Source organism: Heliangelus exortis, chromosome Z, assembly GCF_036169615.1.
Source record: "Heliangelus exortis chromosome Z, bHelExo1.hap1, whole genome shotgun sequence".
Taxonomy (NCBI): Eukaryota; Metazoa; Chordata; class Aves; order Apodiformes; family Trochilidae; genus Heliangelus; species Heliangelus exortis.
The window spans coordinates 64,793,960-64,819,398 of NC_092454.1; the positions used below are offsets into that span (position 1 = coordinate 64,793,960).

General features: G+C 43.1%; 1 protein-coding gene and 1 long non-coding RNA gene across 11 annotated transcripts in view; one reads left to right on the forward strand and one right to left on the reverse strand.

Annotated features, from left to right (window-relative positions):
* The window catches only part of PALM2AKAP2 (PALM2 and AKAP2 fusion), a 260,559-nt gene that overhangs the window by 147,711 nt on the left and 87,409 nt on the right, over window positions 1-25,439 (reverse strand). For all 10 annotated transcript variants that reach the window (XM_071731456.1, XM_071731461.1, XM_071731458.1 and 7 more), the window contains 2 exons: window positions 5,568-5,682; window positions 4,995-5,016 (listed from right to left, as the gene is read on the reverse strand). In XM_071731456.1, coding sequence (XP_071587557.1) covers window positions 4,995-5,016; window positions 5,568-5,682 — 137 coding nt within the window. The remainder of the gene's footprint in view (window positions 1-4,994; window positions 5,017-5,567; window positions 5,683-25,439) is intronic.
* Window positions 18,563-25,439, forward strand: part of LOC139790119 (uncharacterized) — a 37,846-nt gene continuing 30,969 nt past the window's right edge. The window contains exon 1 of the long non-coding RNA XR_011723395.1: window positions 18,563-19,064. This is a non-coding gene — a long non-coding RNA (uncharacterized lncRNA). The remainder of the gene's footprint in view (window positions 19,065-25,439) is intronic.

Genomic DNA, 25,439 nt, shown 5'->3' on the forward strand with positions numbered 1-25,439 from the left:
ACTCAGAGGGGAAACTCCCACGATGTGAAGACTGTAATGGATGGCTACAAAGTCTTTCAGAAAAATTGCAAGGGAAGAAGAGGAGAAGGATCTGCATTTTATGAAAAACAGACATTTGAGCATTTAGAGGAGATGTCTGGAGACTATGTCAGTTCTATTAAATGAATACCTTTGGATTAAGATTAGAGAGAACACTGTCGCAGAGGATCTCACATTAAGCATCTGTTACTGACCTCCCAATCACAGTGATGAAGCCAACATAACCTTAGTCTGGATTCTCAAGGAAGAGTCAGGACAACAGAACATGGTCCTCATGGGTGGCTTCAATTACTCAAACATTTGGTGGAAAGTAAGTTGGTGTATAAGCCACCCATCAGGTTCCTGGAAAGCACTGAGCACTGCTTACAGCTACAGATGCTGGACATGTGAAGTAGAAGCAACACATTTCTAGACTTAATGGTCATGGACAGAGAATACTTACTTGATACAAAACTACTAGTGGTGGCCTTGGATATAGTGACCACAACACCGTGGAGTTTTGACCACAACACCATGGAGTTTAAGATCCCAATGAGCACACACAAGACCAGTATTAAGGACAAAGACCCCAAATTTTAACAGACACAGCTTCAGAGGTCTGCTTCAGAGGAGATTCAGTGTTCATCAAGGACAAGGAACATGTGAGTGCTGGGGATTATTGAAGTAGTAGTACTGCTGAGAGCACAAGAACAGTGCTTTCTCTGCAAAGGGAAAGGAAGAAGGCTGAACAGAAGACAACAGTGACTTAATGGTGAGCTTTTAGGTGTAATTAAAAGTTAAAAAAGAAGCATACTAGCTATGGAAAGGCAGCCAAATAGGCATTGAGGACCACAAGAACCTTACTGGGGCATGCTGAGATGCAGGGAGTCTAAATCTCAGCTAGAACTGAAACTGGCTAAAGATGTCAAATACAGTAAAAAAGTTTTTTTCAGATTTGTGAACAGCAGGCAGAGGCACATGGGAAGGCATAGGCCTATTACTTAACAGAACAGAAAAACAAACAATGCTGATGAGGCAGTGGTTTCCAATGCTATCTTTGCCTCTGTCTTGACCCACAGAGTTGGACCCCAGATCAAGCAGCTACAACAACTCATGTGTTGAACTTCCATTAGTAGAGACTGGTCTGTGGCTCTTGCAAGGACTCAACTCATATAAACCTACTGGGCCAGATCAAATTTAAAAGTTATCTAAAACCCTTCAACTGAAAACCAATTGCTTGTGTGTTTTTACAGGACATATGGAATGCACTCTGGAAAGATCTGTACTTGACTCCTCCAAGGACATTCCCATCTGATTTGATGTTGGGCTGCAGAGCTGATTAAGATCAGAGAAAACCATAAAAGTCTCTGACTAACCTGCTGGGAACAAAATCATCTGGGTTTTCAGAGTTGTATTTTTTCAAAATATATGCCAGTAGATACCAAATTCAAATAGAAGTTTGTGCAAACTGCGAAGTTACTGTAATTATGGCTTCTACATATTGGATGAAGTAGAGTCATAGACTCACAGAATAGGTTGTGTTAGAAAGGACCTTTACAGGTTATATCATCCGATTCCCCTGCAATGAGCAGTGACATCTTCAACTAAATCAGGTTGCTCAGAGCCCATCCAACCTGACCTTGAATGTTTCTAGGGATGGGGCAACTACCATCCTTCTGGTCAACCTGTTCCAGTGTGTCACCAGCCTCAGAGTGAAAAAATTTCTTTCTTATATCTAGTCTGAATCTCCCCACTTTTAGTTTAAAATCATTACCCCTTCTCCTGTCACAGCAGATCCTACTTAAAAGTTTGTTCTCATCTTTCTTAAAAAGCCTTTCTTAAGGGTTGCAGTTAGGTCTCCCTGGAGCCTTTTCTTCTCCAGGCTGAACAACCTTTCATCCTTTTTCACAGGAAAGGTATTCCATCCCTCTGATTATTTTTGTGGCTTTCCTCTGGACCGCCTCCAGCAGGTCCAAGTCTTTGTGTTGGGAGGTCCAGAACTGGACACAGTACTACAGAAGAGGGGGAGAATCACCTCCCTTGATCTGCTGGCCATGCTTCTTTTGATGCAGCCCATGATACAGTTGGCTTTCTGGGTTGCAAGTGTACACTGCCAGCTTGTAAGTAGCAGCACACAGTTTGCATATGGATGGTCAAAGACTGCAGCAGACAAATCCACCCCCGAGGAAAATTCAGCAATCAAGGTAATTACATCAGATTGTAATGTGGCGTTTATTTTACATATACATGGAGCCATGAACATCCACACACATAAAGAGCTCTCTCTTTTCTATTATTCATCTCTTGCATGCAGCATAGCACTACAGCATGCCTGGTTTTGACTGTAAACTTGAGCAGTTATAAACAATGTCATTCCTAGCATCATCTCAGTCCTTGTTTAATAGAGACCTGATCAGTCACAAGTCATCAAGGAGCTGGCAGAAGCACAACTGCAGGTGACAGGGCTGCAGTTTTGCTCTGCTTTCTCTTGTGTGGTGATCTATGAAGGCAAAATGTGTTCATACCCTGGAAAATGTAGAATATTGTGCCTGGATGACTTCAAGCTCAGAAGTGCTCATTGCCAAACACAACTCTTTTCTGGGAAGGGTGGGAAGGACACAGAAGTCACTTGCACAGCCACTAGTGTTCACCATCCCTTGTCCCTCCACTTGCAGCCTTCACCTGGATCCCTCTGGGCTCTGAGCTCCCTGCAGTTGTGCTTTCTGTACACTCAAAAGCTCTGTCACCATTTATATATGGCACAATAACATGCACAGGGACACAACGATGTGATAAGTAAATCTGTACCTTCATCATATTTAGAGTAAAGGGAGGAATGGATTGACACTGGGGAAACTAATGTGGGATTTATGGACTGGAAGTTTCTCAGGATGTGGCAGCAATTGCGTAAATTGCTCCAACAAGTTGGTGTTGGTTTGCAGCTGTGTTTTGCACAGCCTTCTTATGTTGTCCTGTGGCTCTTACCCCTTTCCTCTGCAGCACGTGTAACAGATGGTTGTCAGACAGATGGCTCATCTCCTGTGACAAAGCAAGTCCTACATGTTTTTGAAGGAAGGAAGTATCAAGGGTACCAAAGGGCTTGTAGCTAGCTATGTACATGTTTTCTTCCTGGTCTGATCAGCTACCCTCACAGACTGTTGTCAGGGAGAGAAAAAAACAGTAGGACAAGCTCAGCTTTCATCATCTGAAGACATAGAGTCACATCATGCCCACGGTGGGACAGCTAACCAGACAGCTTGCAGCCTTGGTCAGCCCTGGAGGAGAAGAGTATGGTACTGCTTAGAGGATAACTTGGGCCCACCTCAGTCCACAAGGACCAGCTGCCATGAGGAAGAGACAAGATATTTAAAGCACATGGTCTAGATGAGAAGAGGTACTGGTTTACTTAGCTATACCCCCTGATCCCCCTGCTTGCACATTTATTCTGGAGGCACTCTGCTCTCTTTGGCATAACTCTGCAGTTTTCTGCTACTTTTCAGAAATCATGAATTGTTCTTGCTTCTGGATTCGTCTGTGAGGGAGGGGTCCACTTAAATCAGGCAAAATCTGGAAAGCAGAGGGCTCTTGAACTCAATAAAATACTACATTGCTACAAAAAGGTATCTTCAGTGAAACTGCTGCTTTGTATTTGCTAGCTGGGACTCCCTTTCATTCCCCTTTTATTGCAACAGGCATGAAGAGTAGAGATCACGTCTTGCAGTTGAAAAAGCTTCTGCAAAATTTGGGTGTTAATTCCTGTAGGCCCCATTCCTCTTTAGGAAACTTAGCAATAACCATGGTGAAACCCTGCATAGGCGCACAATATTTGCCATTCTGGAACTTTATTTAATTTGTGACAGACAATTTCAAATGCTACAGGAGGAAGGAGTAGCAAGTTCTTACCATGGGGCATCCTGGGACTTCTTACATTTTTTTCTCCCAGCAATAGGATTTAACATAAAACTTTACTTATATTGCTAACAGAAGTGAAAATCTCTGAACTAGACCTGAAGCAAAAATTTCTGAAGTAGATCTTCGTGTTAAAAAGAATACTCTCTCGCTAATTAATATTAATGCTCTCAGAAAAACACCTTAAAGTCAGCTCACAAACTATGTGTTAACCTTCCATTGTGTCTCAGTCCTTTAATGTTAGGATCACCCTCCATATTCCTCATCTCTATGCCCAGTGCAGCTGGGCATGGCTTTGCCAGCAGCTAGAGGAGCTAGTTTTCACCTCAGTATGTTGAACCTTGTCCATTCAAAGAAATATATTGACAATGAGTGTCTGGAGCACAGATATAACTGCAGGTGGATCAGCTTGATATCTTTACTGAGTTTTAGGTGTTCTGCAGAGACTCTACAAGGGTCTTACTAGCTTCCTGGGAACCAACCACATTATTTGCTCACTCAGACACTTACATTTAGTAACTCAGTTTCTAGACTGATAAAACATAGTGTGACAATGAGGTCATAAACTAGGAATTATTACATCCTCATCCACTCATGGATGGTTTTCTTTCTGTGAGAATCATCACACAGGGAATACAATTAATCAGTGAAGTAGTTGTTCCTGTGTATTAGGAATAGTCCCCATTTAACTGCTAATAACAAGAGTATGAGTGTATACAATGGAGATTGACCACAGAGATGTGAACAGGAGGCTACAGTGCAGGGGTATCATGTGATGAAAGGGATCAATAACATAAAAGTTATATGATGTCTGTTTTAACTCATCTGTGATGTTCTTTCCCTTTATGTGCACATAAGATGTGGAGATCTGCCAAAGGAATACTTTTTCACCACAGTAGTGATGTTTGTGCTTGCACTATAGAAATACAAAAGAGACAGATAATAGCTCGAGCAATAAATCAGAAACACACAATGAAGAGAACTCCCACTTTGTAAACCTTTTCATCAAAGCTACAGTAACCAGTCTTGTTAAACCCAAAGCTATACAATAATAAAAAGGCACTTACCACCATCCTGGTGTGAGAAACTCTGTGAAGGAAAAAAAAAAAAATGTTTGGTTAAACCTTTTATATTTTGGGTATAATTTTATGGTTCTTTGTAGTTTTTACAGCAGTAATCGGGGGTGGAGACTCCTTGGTTTTAGGTGCTATTAGAGATGAAGGGAAAGGGACAAGGTGTAACTAAAACTGCTCTTTGTTGCCGGGTGTAATGTACAGAATTGGCTTTTGTGGCAAATGCCAGCGTCTCTGGGTACCACCGGGAGTAGGGAAGTTTGAAATGCCTTTCAGGATCCTGCTGGCATTTTTCAGTGGGGCTAAATGCTCACACTATTTCCCTGCAGATAGCCTAGGGAGAAATCCCTCTTTGAGAAAAGCTATAGTGTGAAGGGAAATCCAAATAACCCAACCAAAATAGATCTGACACCTCTATATCTCTTCTAGTCTTGTTCATCCTGGTTTGAGCTATATGCTCTGCAGTTTCCCTCCGTCTTCCCATAAATGCATAAATTATAACTACTACTTTCAAACAGTGCTGAGTCTACTTTGGTTTCAATCTGTGAATTACTTTTTTAAAAATACCTTTTGCAAGTTTTCGAAGGATTTCTCAGTCTCTTTTAGTTTCTCCAAAATGATTTGTTCTTTGGCAGATATTTGGGATTCCTCACTTTCTAATTTCTGTATTTCATGTTCCAGCCTGTAAAAGACATACAGATATGCACATATACACAAAAATGAGCCATAGTTCCCTACGTATTAATTAGCATTTCAAATGTCATCATGAACAATTTTCACTCTTGTTATTCACAATTGTTTTCCTAGCACATGAAGGGCACATGGATTACTTGTAAAAAGATCTATTTAAAAGAAAAACAATAATTCCCTTATTATCCACTTCTGCAAAAGCAAGTACAGATTAACTAAAAATATACCTTGGTATCCTTCCACCCCAATTCCAGGAACATCTCTCCTATACACACTTTCATTCTACAAACCACAGCATGGGAAATAACCATAAATATGCAGTACTAAGTAGAGGAATAGGTGTCTTCTAATGCTTCCATACCCCAGACAATGAAAACAGGAACCTTTGCTGGAAGCTGGCAGTAAACCAGTTGTTTTAGGAGTTTCTTTTGAACCAGTATATTACCTGCTTCCAACAGTTACACTCTGGGAAATCCATCCATGCTTTCTACTCATACTGCATGATATTGGGAACCCCAGAGGATGCAGGTAATAAAACACACAGACTGCTCAGAAAATAATTGATTTTTCTAGGCAGTGAGCATTCAGCAATGTCATTTCTCTTAATGGCACTTCCTTCAAAAGTTGTATTGATTGTTATTTGGGATACACTTTAATCAGGATTAAATTCTCCATTACTTAAACTTGAACCTCCTTTTATTGATGATTTATGCAGATGCAGAAATATTCCCTCTCTCTATTTTGATCTATGGCACCATTTTTATTATCTCACTTTTGATTAAATAAATTTGTGCAACATGAGCTAAAATAAACACTTCTGAACAGGAATAGTTATCTAAAACTTGCTTTGCCTATAAAAAGAGCAGTAGCTACTCACAGCTATTTGGACCTGATTTCTGTGAATGTGACACACCAGCATAACCCAGTACTTTTGTTACCCATGGCTGCTTCCTCCTGCCTTGCTGCCACACTTCTCCAGTGAAGCATCTAAAGTGACATATTTTTGTTCTTTCCCAGCCCTGCTCAGCACAGGACTTCATTAATGCCTGCTGGATCACAAGGCAGAGGGCAAGGAGAAGGTGAGAGTGACAGCACAGAGAGGAGGGAGGGCTAGATTGCTCCTTTCAGGAGCTTTACAGCTTGAGTGGCTTGTGAAATTCCTGAGTCTAAATATAGATGCAGAGGGATTGCTTAAGGCACCCGCCTGAGAAATTATTCTCTGCTTTCTAATTGTGCAAGGATGAAAGATGTGTGGCACTTGCTGAGAATACCTTTCACTACAGGGAGGCAAGTATCACAGCCTGGAGCTGTTGCAGATGGGAAAAGGCAGATTTTACTCTCCTGAAGTATGTGAATACTTAATCGTCTCAAATTTGTGGTGGTTTGCTGAGCTGCTATTTTTCTCTCTTAAAGGCAACCTACTCATCTTTATCTTGAAATGGCTTCACTGCAGTGATTTTAAAATGCTGGGAAGTACTGTCCCAATCCACCTACTCTTTTCTCCAAATTAATATAAAAATTTAAAAAATGCAAAATATTTTGAAACGAAATATTTTGTTTTGCTGAAACGGAACAATTATCTATAGCATGAATTTTCCCTCTTATGTTGTGATACAGACAGAAAGCTTTCAGAAGTACTTTCAGAAGCAGTATTAACAACAACTAGAGAGGAAAGTGGTGAAGACAGAGGTGCCAGGACTTAGAAATATGAGTGAGGTCAGTAAGGACACTCCTCTCCTATGTGACACTGAGTAAGAATGTATACCAATTAAATCTATAAATCTAAATCGCCCTTTTTTCACTGAAATCAGTGCAGGTAGAATGAGAACCTTCCAGGCCTTGTGTAGAATGGATCTTAATTCCTAATAATCACAGGAAAAATACATATAATTCAGCCAGAAGGTACCTGTTACATATCACAGGGGTCCTATACTAAGCATCCACAGGAGGCTACTCTATACCTTCTTGCCCAAATTTATACCACTCTCATCTGTTCTCTCTAGGCTTAAGGGCTGCTGAGATACTGAGGTAACAGAAATACTCAAAAGCACAGTTTCCATGTGAGCTGTTGAATATCAATCAGTACTACCTAGGCATCACAGATCTCACTGAAAAATCACTTGTTTTAGGCTGCCTTTTTACATAGAGACCAGCAATGCAGAAATTAAAATGAAAACCAAATTTTGATTTGCTATCTTTATTTCTTTAGTGAGCTTCATATCATCACAATTGCTGACTGATAAGGAAAGCTGCCTGCTTTTTAGTAACAAGATACAACAGAGACATGGAAATTTGGTCTAAAACCCAAAAATGCACTAATACCACACCTATTTCGATGAATATGCTTTAAAATGTTTTAAACAGTAATATATCCATTCAGAGTGCACATATACACATATATACAAAGTGCTTACATTCTTCCTGTGTAAACTTGTTAAATATTCAGTCATGTTCTTTTCTTTCAACTCAGTTTAAAAACGATGTGCCTTAATTGTTATTTGACACCTGGCAAGGAAACCTTGTAATTCCCTTGTTCCTGGCTTCTTAGCAGATTTCAGTCTGCTGTTCAAAAGATGATAACAATAAAGCCAGTTAAATAAACAACTGCAATGTCTGCAGTGCTGTAGGTAGAATGTAAGGAAGAATATGGAGAGCCAGATGAGGCAGTAGTAGTGTAAGGCAGGCTGTGAGTATTGCTTCTTATTGGCCTAAGCAGTTACCTGACCACTGGCACTTGCTAAACTGGTTATACAAAGGAGAAAAAAATGGGTCAGGGAGTCTGGAGCTGCTCTGTCATGAGAATATTTTTTTCACTGGATGTACACAGAGATCAGTATCCCTATCACAGAAAGAAACAGTGAGATTTTACCACTTAGAAACCCAAGCCTGCCTTGCTCCTAGGCTCTGTCCTGCAGCTTTCTTTAATGGGTGGCTGCCATGAACACCTGAGGATGCAACAGGGTTTTCAGGAGGGCTGACACCAGCTGCCCTTGTGTGTGAGGCTGGTGACCTTCCAGCTCATTTTAACAGTGCTGCCCCACGATGGGGGGGAAGAAAAGATGAACAGCAGACGGGATGCTGTCTCTTGGACAAAATTTTGCTGTCACTCAGAGCTACCCTGATTCCTTGATGTGTAAGACTAAAGCTCAGAGCTGAAGTGACTGTGAGAGATCTCTAGCCCAAGCTCCTGCTCAAAGCAGAGTCAGCCATGAGAGGAGACCAGGATGTTGATGGTTTCTTACAGATGGGGCTCAGATGGGGAAAAAAAAAAAAATTAAGGTCACTTGACAGCAACCTGTTTTATAGCTATCAGACACCACTAACTGCAAACTTCAGACCAGACCCATTCAGTACTGCAGGGAAAGGGGATTCACCAGACTGCTAAAGGAATTCTGGTCTGTGTGTTTGGTGGGATTTTGACCCATTCAGGTGACCACATGAGTGTAGACAGGGCAGGCAGTGCAGTTTCTGAAAGGACTGGAGGGGAAGCAGCAAATACATCCTCAGGCAGCACAGAACACTTTAATTCAGGTGATGAAAATGGGAGCTGAGAAGGAAGACCTAAGAGGTGAAGAGGCAAGAGAATTTTGGTACTGTAGTGTGTGTACATGTGTGTTTAACACTCAGTACCCAGCAAATGTTATGTTTGGATATAGGGCCCTGTTTTGTGGTCCAGCCTGAAGGTGATAAATGCACTTTCTTTAGGTGAAGGATTTCCTCTTTTTCCCATGCTAAGGTGCTGAAACACACATGCTTGGACTGTTATTTTCCTTTGCTCATGAAAGGCAGAGGTTATTATGGCACAAGGTGCCTTTACCTGGACTCAAGGAGAGACCCCGAGCGGGATCCTGCAAAGCACCCTCACAGCTGGTGCAATCACACTGCTTTGCAATAGGAGCACACAAATCCGTAGTAAGAATGTAGAACTATGCCTGAAGAAAACAGCCTCTATTCGGCTAACTAGCTCTGAGAAACACATGGTTTCTAGAGATACCAGCATTTGGCTCTGCAGTTTTTTGCTTTTCAGGGTTGGATGGCCATGGCATTACAAACAGGGACAGCAACTCAGGTTTATGGACCAGTTTCTCTAGCTTGTACTAGCTCTGCATGCTGGGTTGTATCAGAGAAATACTCATGTAATTTCTGCACCAAAGACAGAAAGGTAACAGAATTTATGTCTGCAGCATACATGCTAACATGTCAGTGGAAAAAAGAACATTCACTAGCACTAGTAGGGAAAACATAAAAGTATTGAGTACCTAAGAGGAAAACAGGAAAGACCTAATCAGAGTAAACAGTCAAAGGGAAAAGGTGACGTATGTAGAGTGGGGGATGTCTCAGCTGTAAACTGATCATTTTGCTATTGCTTGACTCATGCCCCAAATCAATAACCAAGAGCAAAAGAGCACTGGCCAAAACCCTCCACCACAGCAGCCTCTCATTCTCACTTCTTGGTTACTGTAAAGGTTTTTGGGACAGCATATCATCTGTTAGCTCACTCGGGTTCAGAATAACTTTGGAAAATCAACTTGCAAGGGAATGTATGTCTGAGTTGGGATATGGAATGGGTTCTGCCTGTAAGGTATGTAAGTATTGGAGTTATGCTCTTTAAACCAGCACAGCTAGAGAAGATATGAGGAACTGTACCCTTAATCCCAGTCCAGCACCTCAGCCCTTGACATGCTTCCTATACCCATACCAACTGCCAAGCACCAGCAACCTGGTTATAAGACAACATGCCTAAGAAACTGGAGCTGAAACCTATATGCCACAGCTGTGAGCAGTGCCCTTCATCTGCTGTTGGGGAGAGGAAAATCACTGACTAATGTTTTGTTTATTTTCCATATTGGCTTAAGTTTTTTTAGCCAACACTGGCAGTTGTGCCAAAGCCAGCTGGACCACTGGCGGATGTCACTGTATATCAACAAAGAGCCAGCGATGATGGCAAAATTTTGCTTTATTTCAGGTCTGTTGCAGCAGCTGAAATGGGATTTCAGAGCTTAGTAAATCAATGCCTCTTAGTTTTGCCTTTCAGTGGAACTCATCCTTTTTGAATAGCTCACCCTTGAAGAGGGAAGCTGGCAGTGCCCTTCTTATGCTTTCCAAAAGGCTGTTGTTTACAGAGTGCAGCTGATAATTGAGAGTGGCAAACTTAATTAGCATCTTTGAAAAGGAAAAAAACTCTCTGTGCCTTGAAGGACTAGGAATACATTATCACCAATCAATGCTTGGAAATGAGATTCAGGGATGATGTTGAATGAGTTGGCCTGCTAGGCTGTATGGATCTTCCTGAATACACAGGAAACTAAATCATTCCCTTCACTAAGAAAACGTTGCATCCAAGTATTATCTGATGAACATGGAAAAAGGGGGTAAACTGTCTATAATTCCCTTTGAAGTTTAAACTAAATGTGTATACACAAATGCACAGAAAGAAAACTGTATATTGATATTTTGCATCTGCCTGGTGTAGTACCCGGTTAATCCCCTTCTAGAGTAGACAAATCAGGGCCATCAAGTCAAATACTGGATACAGGATTTCTTGAGCTAAACTTGATGAGCTGTAAAAGTGATCAATTATTACCCTGAGTTAGTAAAACATTGCCTGCTCCAGGTGTAAAGGCTTAGTGTTGAGGTAAAACAAATGCCTTGACCTAGAATTGCAGAATTTACTCTATTGAGTCCTTTTCCTTGCCAAAGCAATTCTATGTTTGTGTATTAGTTTTGGTTGGTGCTTTGCCTGATTGCAGCATTACATTTCCTAAGTATGAGGACCTCCAGGGCTCTCTATAGTTCCTCTTCCTCCAGCTGGAATTGCTTTTTCATGACATGCTTTTTCTTTATTTTAAAACCATGTCATCTCATTCCAGTATCATCTCCCCATATCATATGAATACACAACTTCTTGCCCTCATGACATTTGCAGCCCAGGCTTGTTTGTGGATTTTTACAAGTGTGAGCTCTCCAGGACCAAGTTCTTCCAGTCTTCTTTGTGTGGAGATGTCTTCAGCCTGGGTGAGACTGAAACCTTAAAAACTTCCCACTGATCCAGGAGAGGGCAGATCACATACTGGGAATCAGTCTATCACCATGCTTTGGATGCTTGCACTTACGGAGGAGCAGCACATGGCTTGACCCTCCTTTGGATAATGGGGATGGGGGTGGGGAAAAAGCCCTGCTCTGAATCCAGTCCTCTGGCTAATGGCCAAAGATGAAAGAGAGAGCAGTTCACTTACTATCTTGCTGTCTGCTTGTGTTTTAATCTGAAAGCTCCTGTTGGTGTTCCTGAATAGGCAGAATCTGAAACATCTAACTGACTTTATTTCCCTTAGTAAGTGAAGACCCTCATAGCTTAACCCAGTCTAGCAGAGTCTGGCTTTTCAATCATCCAACTCTTGGAGCACTTGTGTTTAAATAAAATGGAACAAATGTCTCAATTTCTTGGCCTACCCTTGTGAGAGGAAAACAAGTATTTAGGCTCTTGCTGGTGAAGGTGGGGTTTGTCTCTCCTCTTCAACATTGTTATAACTTTCTTCTTCCCTTCTAGCCCAGAGAGAGAGCAAGCCTCCTGGTTGAGTGTTCATAGCATTAAAATAAAGAAAATTAAGTGAGAGCCACAACTGATTTAAAATGCTTGGGCTGCACATAATCAGATAGACAGATCTCTGTGTCTTGACAGGTGCACTGGAAGATTTACAGGACTTACACTGCAAGTACAAGGACTTATCATGTGTGCTTCACTGGCCAGTATCTGCTGGGATGGCAGAAGAAAGGCAGGGAAAATAAAATACCCATCTGAGAGAGGATTCTTGTGTTGTACTTTGTAATTGGAAGGTGAAGGTGCAAAGACTCAGGGAAGACACAAACCTAAAGAAACTTGCTTATGATACCACAGCATTAAATAAACTTGTCTGGACTAGCACCAAGAGAGTTGTCTAAAGGATGCCTGAGGACACACAGTCTAGCAGACACACAAGAGCACAAGGGACAAACATGCCCACATGGCTTGTTGTAATGAAATCCTCTTCCCCTCCTATGCTTTGCTTTGCTGCTGCCACTGAGGTGCACTACAGTGTGTAGAATGGGCACCTTGAGCATTGGGAACAGACTCCAGAAAGACCACAATGATTACAGTGAGAGCTGGGGTTGGAGAGCACGTGTTAGAAGATGTGGTCCAGCTGAGGGAAGGTCACACATGCAGTTTCCCCCCAGCAAAATGTCCATGTATGCAGCAGCATGTACCCAGAGGGGCATGTCCCAGGTAGGGACAGCCTGGTGAGAAACAGCTTGTTGGCACATCACAGCTATGCACATGTAAATTCATTCAGGTTCAGCAACAGATGCCACCAGTTCAGAGTGGACTACAGAGTGGACTGCATTATTCACATTTTGGGAGAGCTCCAAGAAAAGGAAGGAGAGCAATGGGGGCTGGGGGGTGAGGTGGTGGCAGCTGAGTGCTCGTTCTTCCCTACTGCAGTAACACTGGCGACTGCAGCATTACCAGGACTAGAGCAGATGTGTGACCAGAAATATTATGTGGCCTTGTGCAGCACCTGTACAACAGGCTGCCAAGCAAGGAGGATTTTTTTGTGTAATTCCTATACAAGCCAGTGTACAGGAGAATACACGTGCAGTTACCTAGCAGCATTTACAGGGAAGGCAGGAAGCCTGGAAAAGGGTGTGTGCTTTATCTCCACTTTCTTTTTAAATGAAGGGAAGTGTTATAGTTTGAGTGGGCCACACAGATTTTACAGTGCTGATACAAAGACCTAAAGAGATGTCTTTAGGACTAACTCCCTCTTATCTTTTAATGCAAGAAAGTAAGAAAAAAATATTAAAAATTACCAAAAGCATTTGCCCTGAAGAGATTTCATCTTCCTATGTGCAGAATGGGAATATACTTTTTGTCCTTGATTTACAATGTCAGCTGAGAGATGAACTGCTAACTGTCATGGGGAGCTCAGGGCAGAGCATGACACCAAATTTGGAGACTCAGGTTGCAGCAGCATAGCCATTAGCATACCCTGGAAGCCAGGTGCTGCAAGGTGGTCCCTGTAATCTCCAAGTTAAGTGGCTGCCCACATCAGAAACTTCAGACAGACACTCAACTTCAGGCTGTTCATTTTCTGTACCTAATGAAAATTACAGATGCTACTGGAGTAGCCACAGCAGCTATGCAATAAGCCTCTGCAAGCTTGGAGTGCAGGCTATACTGCACTGAAAGGCAAAACACATGGGAGGCTGTGTTTAAAGGCAGAGCCATCAGCTAGGGCTGGAGTAGGTTGCATTGTCTTCTGCCTGTACCTCAGGTCACTGCAGCTTTTCCCTTAACCATCTGCTTGGGTCTCCTGCCCTTGGGCTGCAAGACCTTAGGAACTGCTTTCTGTATTCCTGCTTGCTTGTCCCAGGGAGCTGACAAGAATTTGCACATGGAGTCTTGTGGAAAGCAGTGCTGCTGTAGTCCCCTGTCATCCATGGGCCGCTGCAGTGAAGGGCACAGGCAGAGGGGACAGTGCAAGAGGAGTGCTTGGCAGTGCTCCAGGACATTAGGATGTCAGCTCTGATGGTGACCCGAAGTAGTGTTCAGGGACTTGGCGATGCTCTGCTCCTCAACAGTAGAACACTACTGTACCTGAAGTGCCCACAGGACAAGGTCTTGCAACAAGCAAACTGACTGCAGTTATTTCTGTGGATTACAGGATTCAGGAGCAGACACTGGACAGTGCCTTAGAACTATGACAGGTTTTCCCAACTTGCCCTGAACCCAGCTTTGCTTTCCAGAGCTTCTCAGCCCGGGCTCCTTTGCTCTGCTTTTAATGCTTGTTCCAGTATCTGCCATCCCTCCAGCCTTGTAAGTCAACCATAGGTGCATGCTTGGACCAAAGATAAGTGCTGCTGTGACTCTCTATCAGTTTCAGGTAATCAGAGATACAGGTTCCATGGACTAAAGGTATCTACTCAGCTCTGGCTCACTGGTACTGTCTTCCGCTAATACAGTGTGGAAGACCACAAGACAGGGATACATGTCATAAGCCAGCCTTGTCCATCTACTTTTTGAGCTTTCCTTCACTTCCTCGCTTTCCTCTTGTACCTTCTCTTTTTGCTGTTTGCTGCATCCTCTCTCACTCCTGTGCTGCTGTTCTTCGTGGATCCAGCCTCTTCATCTCCCTTTCCCATACTCCATGTCTGTCCTGAAACCTCCTGCCCACCCCTACCCTGCTGAGAGTCCCCTTCTCTTTGAAGCCAGGCTCCATTCCTTACTTTTCCAATCACATCAATTCCTTTCCTTTCCAGTTAAAACACAGCTCTCTGTGTACTGTGTCCTTACCGTCCTTTCTCTTTTTCTCCTCTCTCCCTCATGTAAGCTGACATTCACTTCTTACCATTTAACCATCCTTCATATCCACAGGCTGGCTCTTGTGTTGCTTTCCCTAAAGAAAGGAGATCTTCAGAGCACAGGGGATCATGCTTCATGGTGACCAAGGGGCTTCTCAGCTTTTTGGATGAAGTTAGTATGCAAATTTATAACTTCTATAAACATTACAGAAAGGGGAAAATCTAGAAACCAGCTGTACCTGATGGTAAAAGCCACACTGCATAGGAGGGAGCCTATATGTGCTCACACTGCATGGACTTACACATTACACATTGTGTATTATTTTACATATACATGATATATAGTATGTTATATATCTGCAATTCCCTAAAGATTACCACTGAGCTTCTGGAGCATTTCTGCTCCTCATGACCCCTGGGAAATGATGATACAGGCTGCACAAATGCAGCCATTTGCATTGAGAGATGCCTGACCATGCTGCTGGGAATGGACATTTTGTTAGTGCAATGCATTTTCAATCTGTGTATAGGACTTACATCCAAAATGGCATGGGCAAAAGTTCATGAGTCCACCAGAGTGAAAGGAGTTAATGGGCTTTAGAGGCACTTGGTAATATATTTTTATCCTGCATCTTCCCCTGAGCTGTGTCTGTGGTTCTTTTGGTCACAGAAAAGTCACAGACCATGAGCCACAGGGCTCCCAGGGTTGTGCTGATCTGCAGCTGTGACTGCCCTGGGTGCAGCAGTGACCTGGGATGTGCATTACTCAGCCCCTCCCAGAGGACACTCAGAAAAGCTGTTTTGACAGTGCCATACAAATACCAGCAAGGATACATATGTCCAAATTTTCTGAGGGAAAAAACAGACTGGCAAAAAGTCTGTCATTTAACAGAGCCAGCAACTGACCTTCTCTGTAGCCAAACTACATACAGAATAAGAAAGCGTGTGCTGCTGTTTTTTCCCTTCTGTTTTTTTTTCTCTCATGTAGCTTGCTGTGACAATTCTTTCCACTTGTCTTGGACCAAAGATTATGGGGGTTTTTTCAGCCTCAAGGATATAAAAATTTGTGGTGTAAATATTATTCTTCCTCTGATGTACTTATTACTTAAATTGCCTGGAATGAATGGTAATACAATGTAGCAGTGGTTACATCAGTATTTGCTTGTTTCTCCACAGTGCCACATGGTTCAGAGCAAACTCAAATCTTCGTTAGGATAAATAGTAGAGCTGAGAAAAAAAATCATGGGTATTTCTAATTTTCTGGCTGTGTTGATAAGATGCCTAAGTTCTTAAATGCCATGAAGATGTGCACCAAAGTTTCACTCAGGAACTCATTCCAAATTGTGCATTTCCTCTCAGAAATTATTTGAAATGATACACTGAGCTATATACTATAATATCTCTGGTCTCACTGTTTACAGAAGGTGTCTATCTAAAACACCAGCACCAAAGGCACAGTTATATCAGCCTACTGAAATGCTCATCCAAGTCTATGAGAAGCTTAAGGGTTGTTTAAGGAAGGTATATACTATTTGTTAATACTTACATTACATATATTGAAATCCAACTCTAACCAGGAATACCAAAGAGCACACCCGAAAATGTTTTGATTTATGGATCTGCCCTAATTACATGCAGATATGTGCACAATGAGTAAAAGACAAGCTTTTCCCTGTTACAGGATGCCTTTGTTTGTTTGTTTTTTTCCCCTCACTAGTAGTTTTTGCCTTCCTTGAAGTCCTGCACAGGGACCAGACTCCAGTTGAATCTTCTCCCTTTGCTGAGGCAGAGCATTTGTCTACATCCAGCAGCTTGTAAACGGCCGCTTGTTCTCTAGTGCTCACAAACCAGGATTTCACTTCTTGAAGGTTTCCCATTTGAAGTGTTTTGAATCCCTCCCTGCTCCCATTACATGGGACTTTCAGCAAGGTAGGAGCACAGACAAATTACTCCTTCATATGGCAATCTGATCATCACTGAAAAGGTGCTGCAGTTACTAGCAAGACAGTACTGACAAAAAATAGAAATCACAGGCTAGAGTAGTGTTTTGTCTCTGATGTAGCCTCCAGCAAATCACTGCCTCTATTTCCTTGATACAATACTTTTTATCAGTCTTATACAGTCCAATCATTCAACAGACTAAGTTTATCTCTGGTAGATCTGTTAGCTGCTGTCATTAATCACAGATACTGGACATGTGAGCTTTCCATGATTTTGGTTCAACTTAACTCAGATGTGCTGCTGATGACTGCATGGACAATGGTGCAAACAAGGTATGGATTTATTTGCTTTCTGCGGTGGTGGCTTAAAATGTGCTGATTCAAGGAACATGATGCTTACAAACCTACTTCCTGGTGTAAGATGTAAGTGCTGCCCAGTACTCTGTCCTAAGGTACCCTCACTCACTGATTGAATGCAGTCTGAGCCTTAGTAGAAATGTAAATGAGCCCCAGAGAATTCAGACGGTTACACTGAAAATGTGAAAACCTGAATTAAATTATTGGTGTGATGAAACTCTCTTAGTACTCTGATGTCATGTGGAAGTTAAAGCACAAATACCTTGTTCCCATGGAAAGCTGCAACAAACAGGGATCTCATCTTTCTCCCTGGGACCTCTTATAACAAAGCTTTCTTTGCCTTTTCTGTTGTGCTTTAATCATGACTGCCTGAACCCCTAAGAACACACAGAATCCCTTGACAAAGGAGTTGCATGGCTGGTGCAGCTGACAGTGTGCCTCAGGCAATGAGCACTATTAGGTCCCTTTAAAAATTCCCCATATTATATTCCCCTCACAAATACACAAATGGATTTCCCTACACTGCTTGCCAAGTGTGGCTTGGACAGCAGGGACAGAAAAAGAGCAGAGGGGCAGGAAGAGGAACACCCAGTAGGAGCTGTAACTTGTTTGTTTCTTCATGCAATTTCTTGGATTCAAGCTTTGAAAATCTGTCCTCTGTTGTCACTCACTTACAGGAACTCACGGTCCACACAACATGTCCTGTGGTGACAGACTGTCCAAAGGGAGCAATGAGGAATGCACCAAGCTGCTGCCACCCTGAGCATGATGATGGCAGCAACACGACCCTGCTTCATCCTTCTGATCTACCTTAGAGCTTTTGTGTTTTGTCTATTTGTGACTGGCAGCAAGCATCTTACAGCCCCAGAAAGCATTCCAGCAAACACAGGTTCACAGGGGAGAAGTTTTGCCCTGGTGGGATAACTGCAAGGTTATCCGAAGTGCTCCTATTGAGGCAAATCAAGCCAATCAGGAAGCCCCCAGAAATATGGGCTGTGCTCAGTTTGTTGTTTCCACCCTTAAACATTTCCTCCTATTGTTCTTGTCATTTTCTCTGAGTGTCAACTGGGCTGGTGGGTGGTGCTGCTACTTGGGGAGCCCTCTGGTCCTCTTGGGCACATGGAGAGATCTGTGGTTTTCCTTTCACAGGTTCCCAGAACAAATTTCTGGCATAGAAGTGCAGCAAAAGCGGTGCTGGCTGTATCACCGTGACCAAAGTGAAGTGCTTTTTTCCCCTGGCTGTGCTCTGCTGGGCAAGAATGAAATCATGCCATAAAATGATGAATGAGCTTTAGGTCAAGGAATTGCTAACCACTCCAGGAGAAGCAGAAGGTGGGGGCATGGAAGCAGCAATTCCACAGCATCCTGGGATTCACTGAGATCTCTAGAAAGCTACAGAGATATTGATCATACTCTAGAAACAGAAATAGACTGCTCTAGTTTTTTTATCAGCCATCCAGAGGCTAGTTTTCTCTTGGCTTGAGTACAGGAAGTCATCTACAATTGGTCTAAACCCATGACACTGTTAGAGGACCAGAGGAGCAGTAACTATATAGGCCTCCCAGGCAAAATGTCTGTATCTCATTTTTTATTTTACTGAGCTTCACCATTATACTTTTCTATAACCAGATGCACCTCATGAGTTTCTGTTTGCAGTGGGAAGGACTGAGAAGAGCTGGATGTTCCAATCTCATCTGGAAATCACACCAATCCCATTCCTAGACTGCCACCACCTGCTCAGGTAATCACTAACACATCTTTGATTTTCATCTATAGTGTAAGACAACTTCCCGAGCTGTGGAGAAATTATGAGACTGAATTTGTACAGGGCCAGCACCTGTAAAGTCTGCAGAGAGATTCCTGGAAGTGATGTGTCATGTCTGAGCTGTACTGATGAGCAGAGCCAGCTAAGCAGCTGGCTGAATGAAGAAATGAGCAGGAAAAATTGCTCCAAGATTGCTCAGGGCTTATTTTCCAATCCTTTGCTTCACATTACCTATCATCAGCCACACCTGAGTCATTGCTGTCTGATCCCTCACGGTGCTGGAGTTTGCATTATGAAAAAGGAGTGTAAGTTTAATAACACGATGTCCTCCTTTTTATTTTCTGTGATGGACTGTATGACTTATGTGAAGTTGGAACAAGGCATGATTTTAGTTGTGGGAATCTGCGAAGTTTGTCTTGACTTGGCTCTGTGTGTTTGTGGTAGGAGTCAGCTGACAGCTTCCTGCCTGCATGGGTCTCAGGCGGCTGAAATTCTTGACCCCTGGACTTCCCAAGAACCACAGAGCTTCCAAGTCAGGATAACGCAGACATCTGGCCTGATTTGGTTCAGGGGAACCTAGAAAAGGGATTATTTCTTTCTTAAGATAACCTTTAAAAGCATGCCAAGGTCTATGTCTTGATGGTTGGCCTGAAGCTGGCTGTAGCAAAGAAATGGCATTTTGGAGGGTAAATACCTTACATGACAACCTCCTAGCCACGTGTGGTAAGCCCCTACTTTCCAATAAATTTCTTTGCACTCTGTGCACTATACTTTCTGCAGCAAGCTGAGGAAAGCCAAGCTTAGCCTGATGGCTAGAATCCTGGAGAGAAGTTGGCCAGCTGTAGGGAGGTGGTTTGCCTTCTGTGTTCCAGTGGATCCAATGACTATGAAAAACATCCTCCCAGGGGTCCCTTTGCCTGTGCAAACAATATCTACACCTGGAAAAGTGGCAGTAAGGGATGGGGTAGTAAAGGGAGCTGGTCCATGTCACATCTCTGCGAATGCCTGCTGTGTAACCAGGGAAAAGAGGATAGAGTTTTTCTGGGCATTCCTAAAGTCTACATGGTTTATTTTGTCTGGTTTTGAGTGTCACAGTTACCTTAACTCTCAGGAATCCTAGCTTGGAGAAAACTTCAGTTGAGTCTTGGTAAATTTGTGAACATTCTTTGTTTTACCTGTATGATTGATTCCTCATCTTTCTGTGCTCACTAGGTTTTTATGTTAGTATTTAAACAAAGCACTTGGGTAAATCAAATTCGTGTGAGTATGGGTAATAATAAATGTGGGACTATTGTGAAAATCTGCATGGGTTTACAGCACTGACAGAACATTTTTATTCACTTTATCTAAAATTTCATAACAACAGAAGACCACGGGCAAAGGCTTCACAGATGCCCATATTCTTCAGAAGGTTATGCCCCATATCCCAATATACTTCATGCAGGCAAGTGTGAAAACCCTCTGGGCATGGCAGGTTAAAGTTTTTAAGTTACAAAAGATGCAAGTAAGCACCTTTTGGAATTTGCAAAAAAGCTTAAAAGTGATATTGATGCTCTTGAAAATGGGAGGTAGGTACTTCTGAAAGTTTGTCTCCTGTGATTTCCCTGACAATGTGGAAAAGCCACTTGTCCACTGAAATTGTTTAAAGGGGCTTCATCTAAGTTTATAGCTGAAGAGATAGGGCAGTAGATGACAGAGTAGTGCTCAGGCTTGAATCTAAGGGAAACAGGCATTAAACTGTAGGTGTGTATACAGTCCCAGTGGTTTAAAAGGCAAACTGATACACTTCCACTGAAGTGTATGTTAAAGTGTCTCTTTGACTCAAGGCTTAAAGGGTAACCAAACAATCTTCCAAAAACAGCTCAAAAGTAGGGATGTTGTCCCAGTGTTTTGGAATGTGCACACTAAAACTGAAATTAAACTAAAAAGGCCTTATTTGAAATAAGTCATAGAAACTGAGAGCAGCAACAATGTTTTGGAAGCTGAGATGGCATCAGCTACATAACAACTACCAATAAATGAGAGCAGTTGGAAGTACTGGCTGCTGAGATGGATGGCCAAAGGGCTGGCAAGATAATCACTAAGCACCAGATGGACACCATCAACTCTCTAAATGCTTTCTCCCTCATTTGTAATTAACCTCATTGGTGGCTGAGCTCCCTGGCTCTGCCCATGGTTCTCTGCTCTGCTGCTGGCAGCCCCTTTAGGGTACACTCTGTAGCCAGTGTGCAAACTACTGTCAGCATAACAATCCCTGCAGGAGCTGTGAGTTTGCTCGTCATGCCCTACTTAAAATTTGCTTCATTAGCATTGTGAAATACCCATAGCACTGTTTCTTCCCACTCTCCTTTACTTTTTAATTTATTTTTTTTGTCTTCTCAAATTCATGTCAGCTGTGTGATCACTCACAGAGAGGCATTTTGTGATATTGGTACGGGACTGCTGATATTTTCTACCTTATACAATGTTAACACAGGTAAATAGGTAGCTCCCTGGCTTTTCCTTGGCGATTCAATTAGAAACTGAGTGCTTTCAGGGCCTTCTGACTGCAGGACTCCTGGGATCTTTGCTTGCTGCCCCATTGCATGCCTCCTGCTGTGTGTTTGGGATTTGCAGCACCAAGGTCAGGAAATCCTCTTGCAGAAAGTCCTTCTGCATTTCCTTGTTCCTGACTCCTTCACTGTCATGTTCTCTTTGGGAAGTACCAAAATCTGGATGCCAAGAAATCCTTGTAAAGCTCTGTATCTGATACACAGGAACCTGGAACAACCCTGTGCTGCTCTTTTTTGGTTGGTACAATTGCAAGTGTAAAGGAGTCCAACACTCAGCTAAAAAAAAGATCCAGGACAAAGATGGAGAGTGGTTTTCTCTGACAGCACACTAGCAAGAGTGTGAGACAGTCATGTTAGTTTATCATGTCCATGAACATGATGTAGTTAAATGTGAATGGATTATTTTTACCCATAAGTTTAAAGTTTTGTGTTTGTCCAGCTAACCTGTTGGTCAAGAGCCAATGGATGACTCAGTGTACCCTATCTGTAGTCACTTAACCCTCTGGTAAGATGGTTAAAATTGTGCTTTAATCCACATTTGCAGAGGGCTGATGGTGAGCTGTGGCTCATTACCATGGCTCATCTGCAACATGGTAAGGTGATGCTCCCTGGTAATTTGATCATGACTTTGGGCCCTTCCTCTTTCACTTTCAAATTCCTGTTCCTGAAATCAGTACTGCAGTAAATATCTGCTTGACAACCATGTTCTCAAAGACTGTGGCCAAGGGAGCAGGAAAATAACACAGATAGTCGCAGCTTTCTATTAGAGAGTGCTAAATGTCCAGTACATCTTGCACAGACCACAGCTATTTTCTCTTTTCTCATTTCCCCTTAGCCTGCTTCACACATTTCTCCTTTGCTGAGCCTTGGCTCTTTCCATAACAGATTGTGTGGAGTCACGTATCACAAGGAAATGCTTGTTTAGCAGAGTTTTGTCTCCTAATAAAAATAATACAATGCAACTTCAGATGTTGTACGCTAAATATACCTCCATGTACCTAGGGAGCAATGCAGAATGGCCTCAAATGGTGACCTTCACTTGTGCTCCTGCACCAGTTTGTACAAAGAGAGTATTATTATGAAGGTCACATACTAGCTTCCCCTTCTGCTTCCCATTCCTGCTGCATGCTACGTGGCTCGATTTGCTAATTGCAAAGGATTGCTCTACAGAGAGACATTCGCTGCCTAAGGGACAGAAACAAGTCTACCACAGTATGGAATAATCAAGGAGATATGTCCATGTCCAGATATTAAAGAAAACAGGAAAATAATAATTAAAAAATCCCTTCCATTGCACTCATGGAACGGTGGGATTGCCGGTGGAAGTTTCTCTGCAGCATACAGGGCCATCTAGTGAGCTCAGTCATGATAACAGCTCCCCTTCCGCCACTGCACAATCTGCCCTGCTTATCCCCAAGACAAGACCTCACACTCCAGATGCTAGCAGGGTACACACACACACTTTCAAAGTATTTTCCACTGCAAGCTGAAAGGAGGCACATTGCTGTGGGAGAGGGAAGAAGAGAGGATGACAGCAGACAGGGCATGACTGGTGCCAGGGTGATAAGTGTGCTGGTTTCCTATGGGAAGTCAGAAATCCAGATTTGCTGGAAGCGGAAAGGTGGTGTGCAAGCTTCCACTGAACTGTGTTTTCATCTGCAGAGCTGGTGATGACAAGGGGAAATGCTCAGCCAGAGGACACCGCAGCAACTGGAGAGGTGATAAAACCTTGTGAGGAGCAGTGAGATGTTGGCTTCTCAGTATTACATGGTGGTTTCCCTGGCAAACACCTAGTGGTGGGCAAGGTAATGGGAGTTAGCAGTTCCAATATCTCAGAGAACTGATACTTGTATTCACAAAATCACAGAATTACCGGAGTTGGAAGGGACCTCTAAAGATCATATCATATTGTATCATACCATAGAGTCATATCAAACCATAGAATGGCTGAGGTTGGAAGGGTACTTAGAGATGACCTACTCCAACCTTCCTGCCATGGGCTGGGACACCTCTCATCTAGACAAGGTTGCTTAAGGCCTCATCCAACCTGGCCTTGAACACTTCAAGGGAGGGGGAATCCACAACTTTTCTGGGCAATCTGTTCCAGAGTCTCACCATCCTTGTACTAAAGAACTTCTCCTAATATCCAGACTAAGCCTACTCTTCTTCAGTTTAAAAACATTTCCCCTTGTCCTACCTCTGGACACTCTTAAGAAAGTCCCTCTCTAGCCTGTAGGTTTCCTTCAGGTATTGAAAGGCAGCATAGGGTCACCCCAAAGTCTTCTTCAGGCTGAACAATCTCAGCTCCTTCAGCCTCTCCTCATAGCAGAGGTGGCCCTCCTTTGGACTAATCCCAATAGATCTGTGTCCTTCTCATGGTGGGGACACCAGAACTGGAGGCAACATTTGAGGTGGGGTCTCATAAAAGTGGAGTAGAGGGGAAGAATCACCTCTCTTGATCTGCTAGCCACACTCCTCTGGATGCATCCTAATACAGTTGGCCTTCTGAGCTGCATGAGCACACTACCAGCTCATGTTGAGCTTCTTGTCAATCAACACACCCAAGTCCTTCTCTTCAGGGCTACTCTCAACCTACTCTGTACCCAGCTTGCAGCTGTGCTTGGGCTTGGTCCAACCCAGAATCAGGACCTTGCACTTGGACTTGTTGAATCTCATGCAGATGACATTGGGCCATTTCGCCAGCTTGTTAAGGGCCCTCTGGATAGCATCCCCTTCTTCAAGTGAATCTAGTGCACCACACAGCTTTGTGTCATCATCAAACTTACCGAAGGTGCACTCAGTGCCATTGTTGATGTCACTGACAAAGATGTTAAACAGCACTGGACCCAGAATAGACCTTTGAGGAACTCCACTTGGTCACTGGTGTCCAGGTGATCATTGACCTGTTGATCACAACTCTTTTTGAGTATAACATTCTAGTGAGCTCCTTAACCATTGAGTGGTGCATCCATCAAATCCACGTCTCTCCATCTTAGAGGCAAGGATGTCACATGGGACAGCATCAAATGCCTTTGACAAGTCCAGACAGATGACATCAGTTGCTCTTCCCATCTCTACTAGAGCTGAAACTCCGTCATAGAAGGCCACTATATTTGTCAGGCATGATTTTCTGTTATTGAAGCCATGTCACGCCGATCTTTAATCACCCCATTAAAGATCAGTCCAACTCTCCCACTAAAGCAGTATCACCTAGAGTATATTACACGGGCCTGCATCCGGGTGAATTTTGAGTATCTCCAGAAAAGGGGACTCCATAACCTCCCATAACAGGGAAGCCTGTTCCAGTGCTTTGTCACACTCACAGTAAAAACATTTTTTCTTATATTTAAATGGAACTTCTTATGTTTCAGCTTGTGCCCATTGCCCCTCCTCCTGTCACTGGGAACGACTGGGAAGAGTCGGGCTCCATCTTCCTTCCACCCACCCTTTAGGTACTTGTAGACATTAACAAGGTCCACCCCGAGCCTTCTTTTCTGGAGGCTAAAGAGTTCCACTCCCTCAGCCTTTCCTCCTAAGAGAGATGCTCCAATCCACCAGACATCTTTGTTGCCCTCTGCTGGACTCTCTCCAGTAGTTCCCTGTCTCGCTTGAACCAGGGAGCCCAGAACCGGTATTTTGCATAGTGCTGGACTGATTCCTGGGAGGTAAACTGCTGCGATGCAAAGCAGCAGGACACAAAGTCCTGTCACCACACTTCACCTCTGAGCAGACCAGATTGATCCTGGGGATGGTTGTGGAACCAGCTGCACTGCGCTGCCCACTTCCTCTTCTGTGTCCC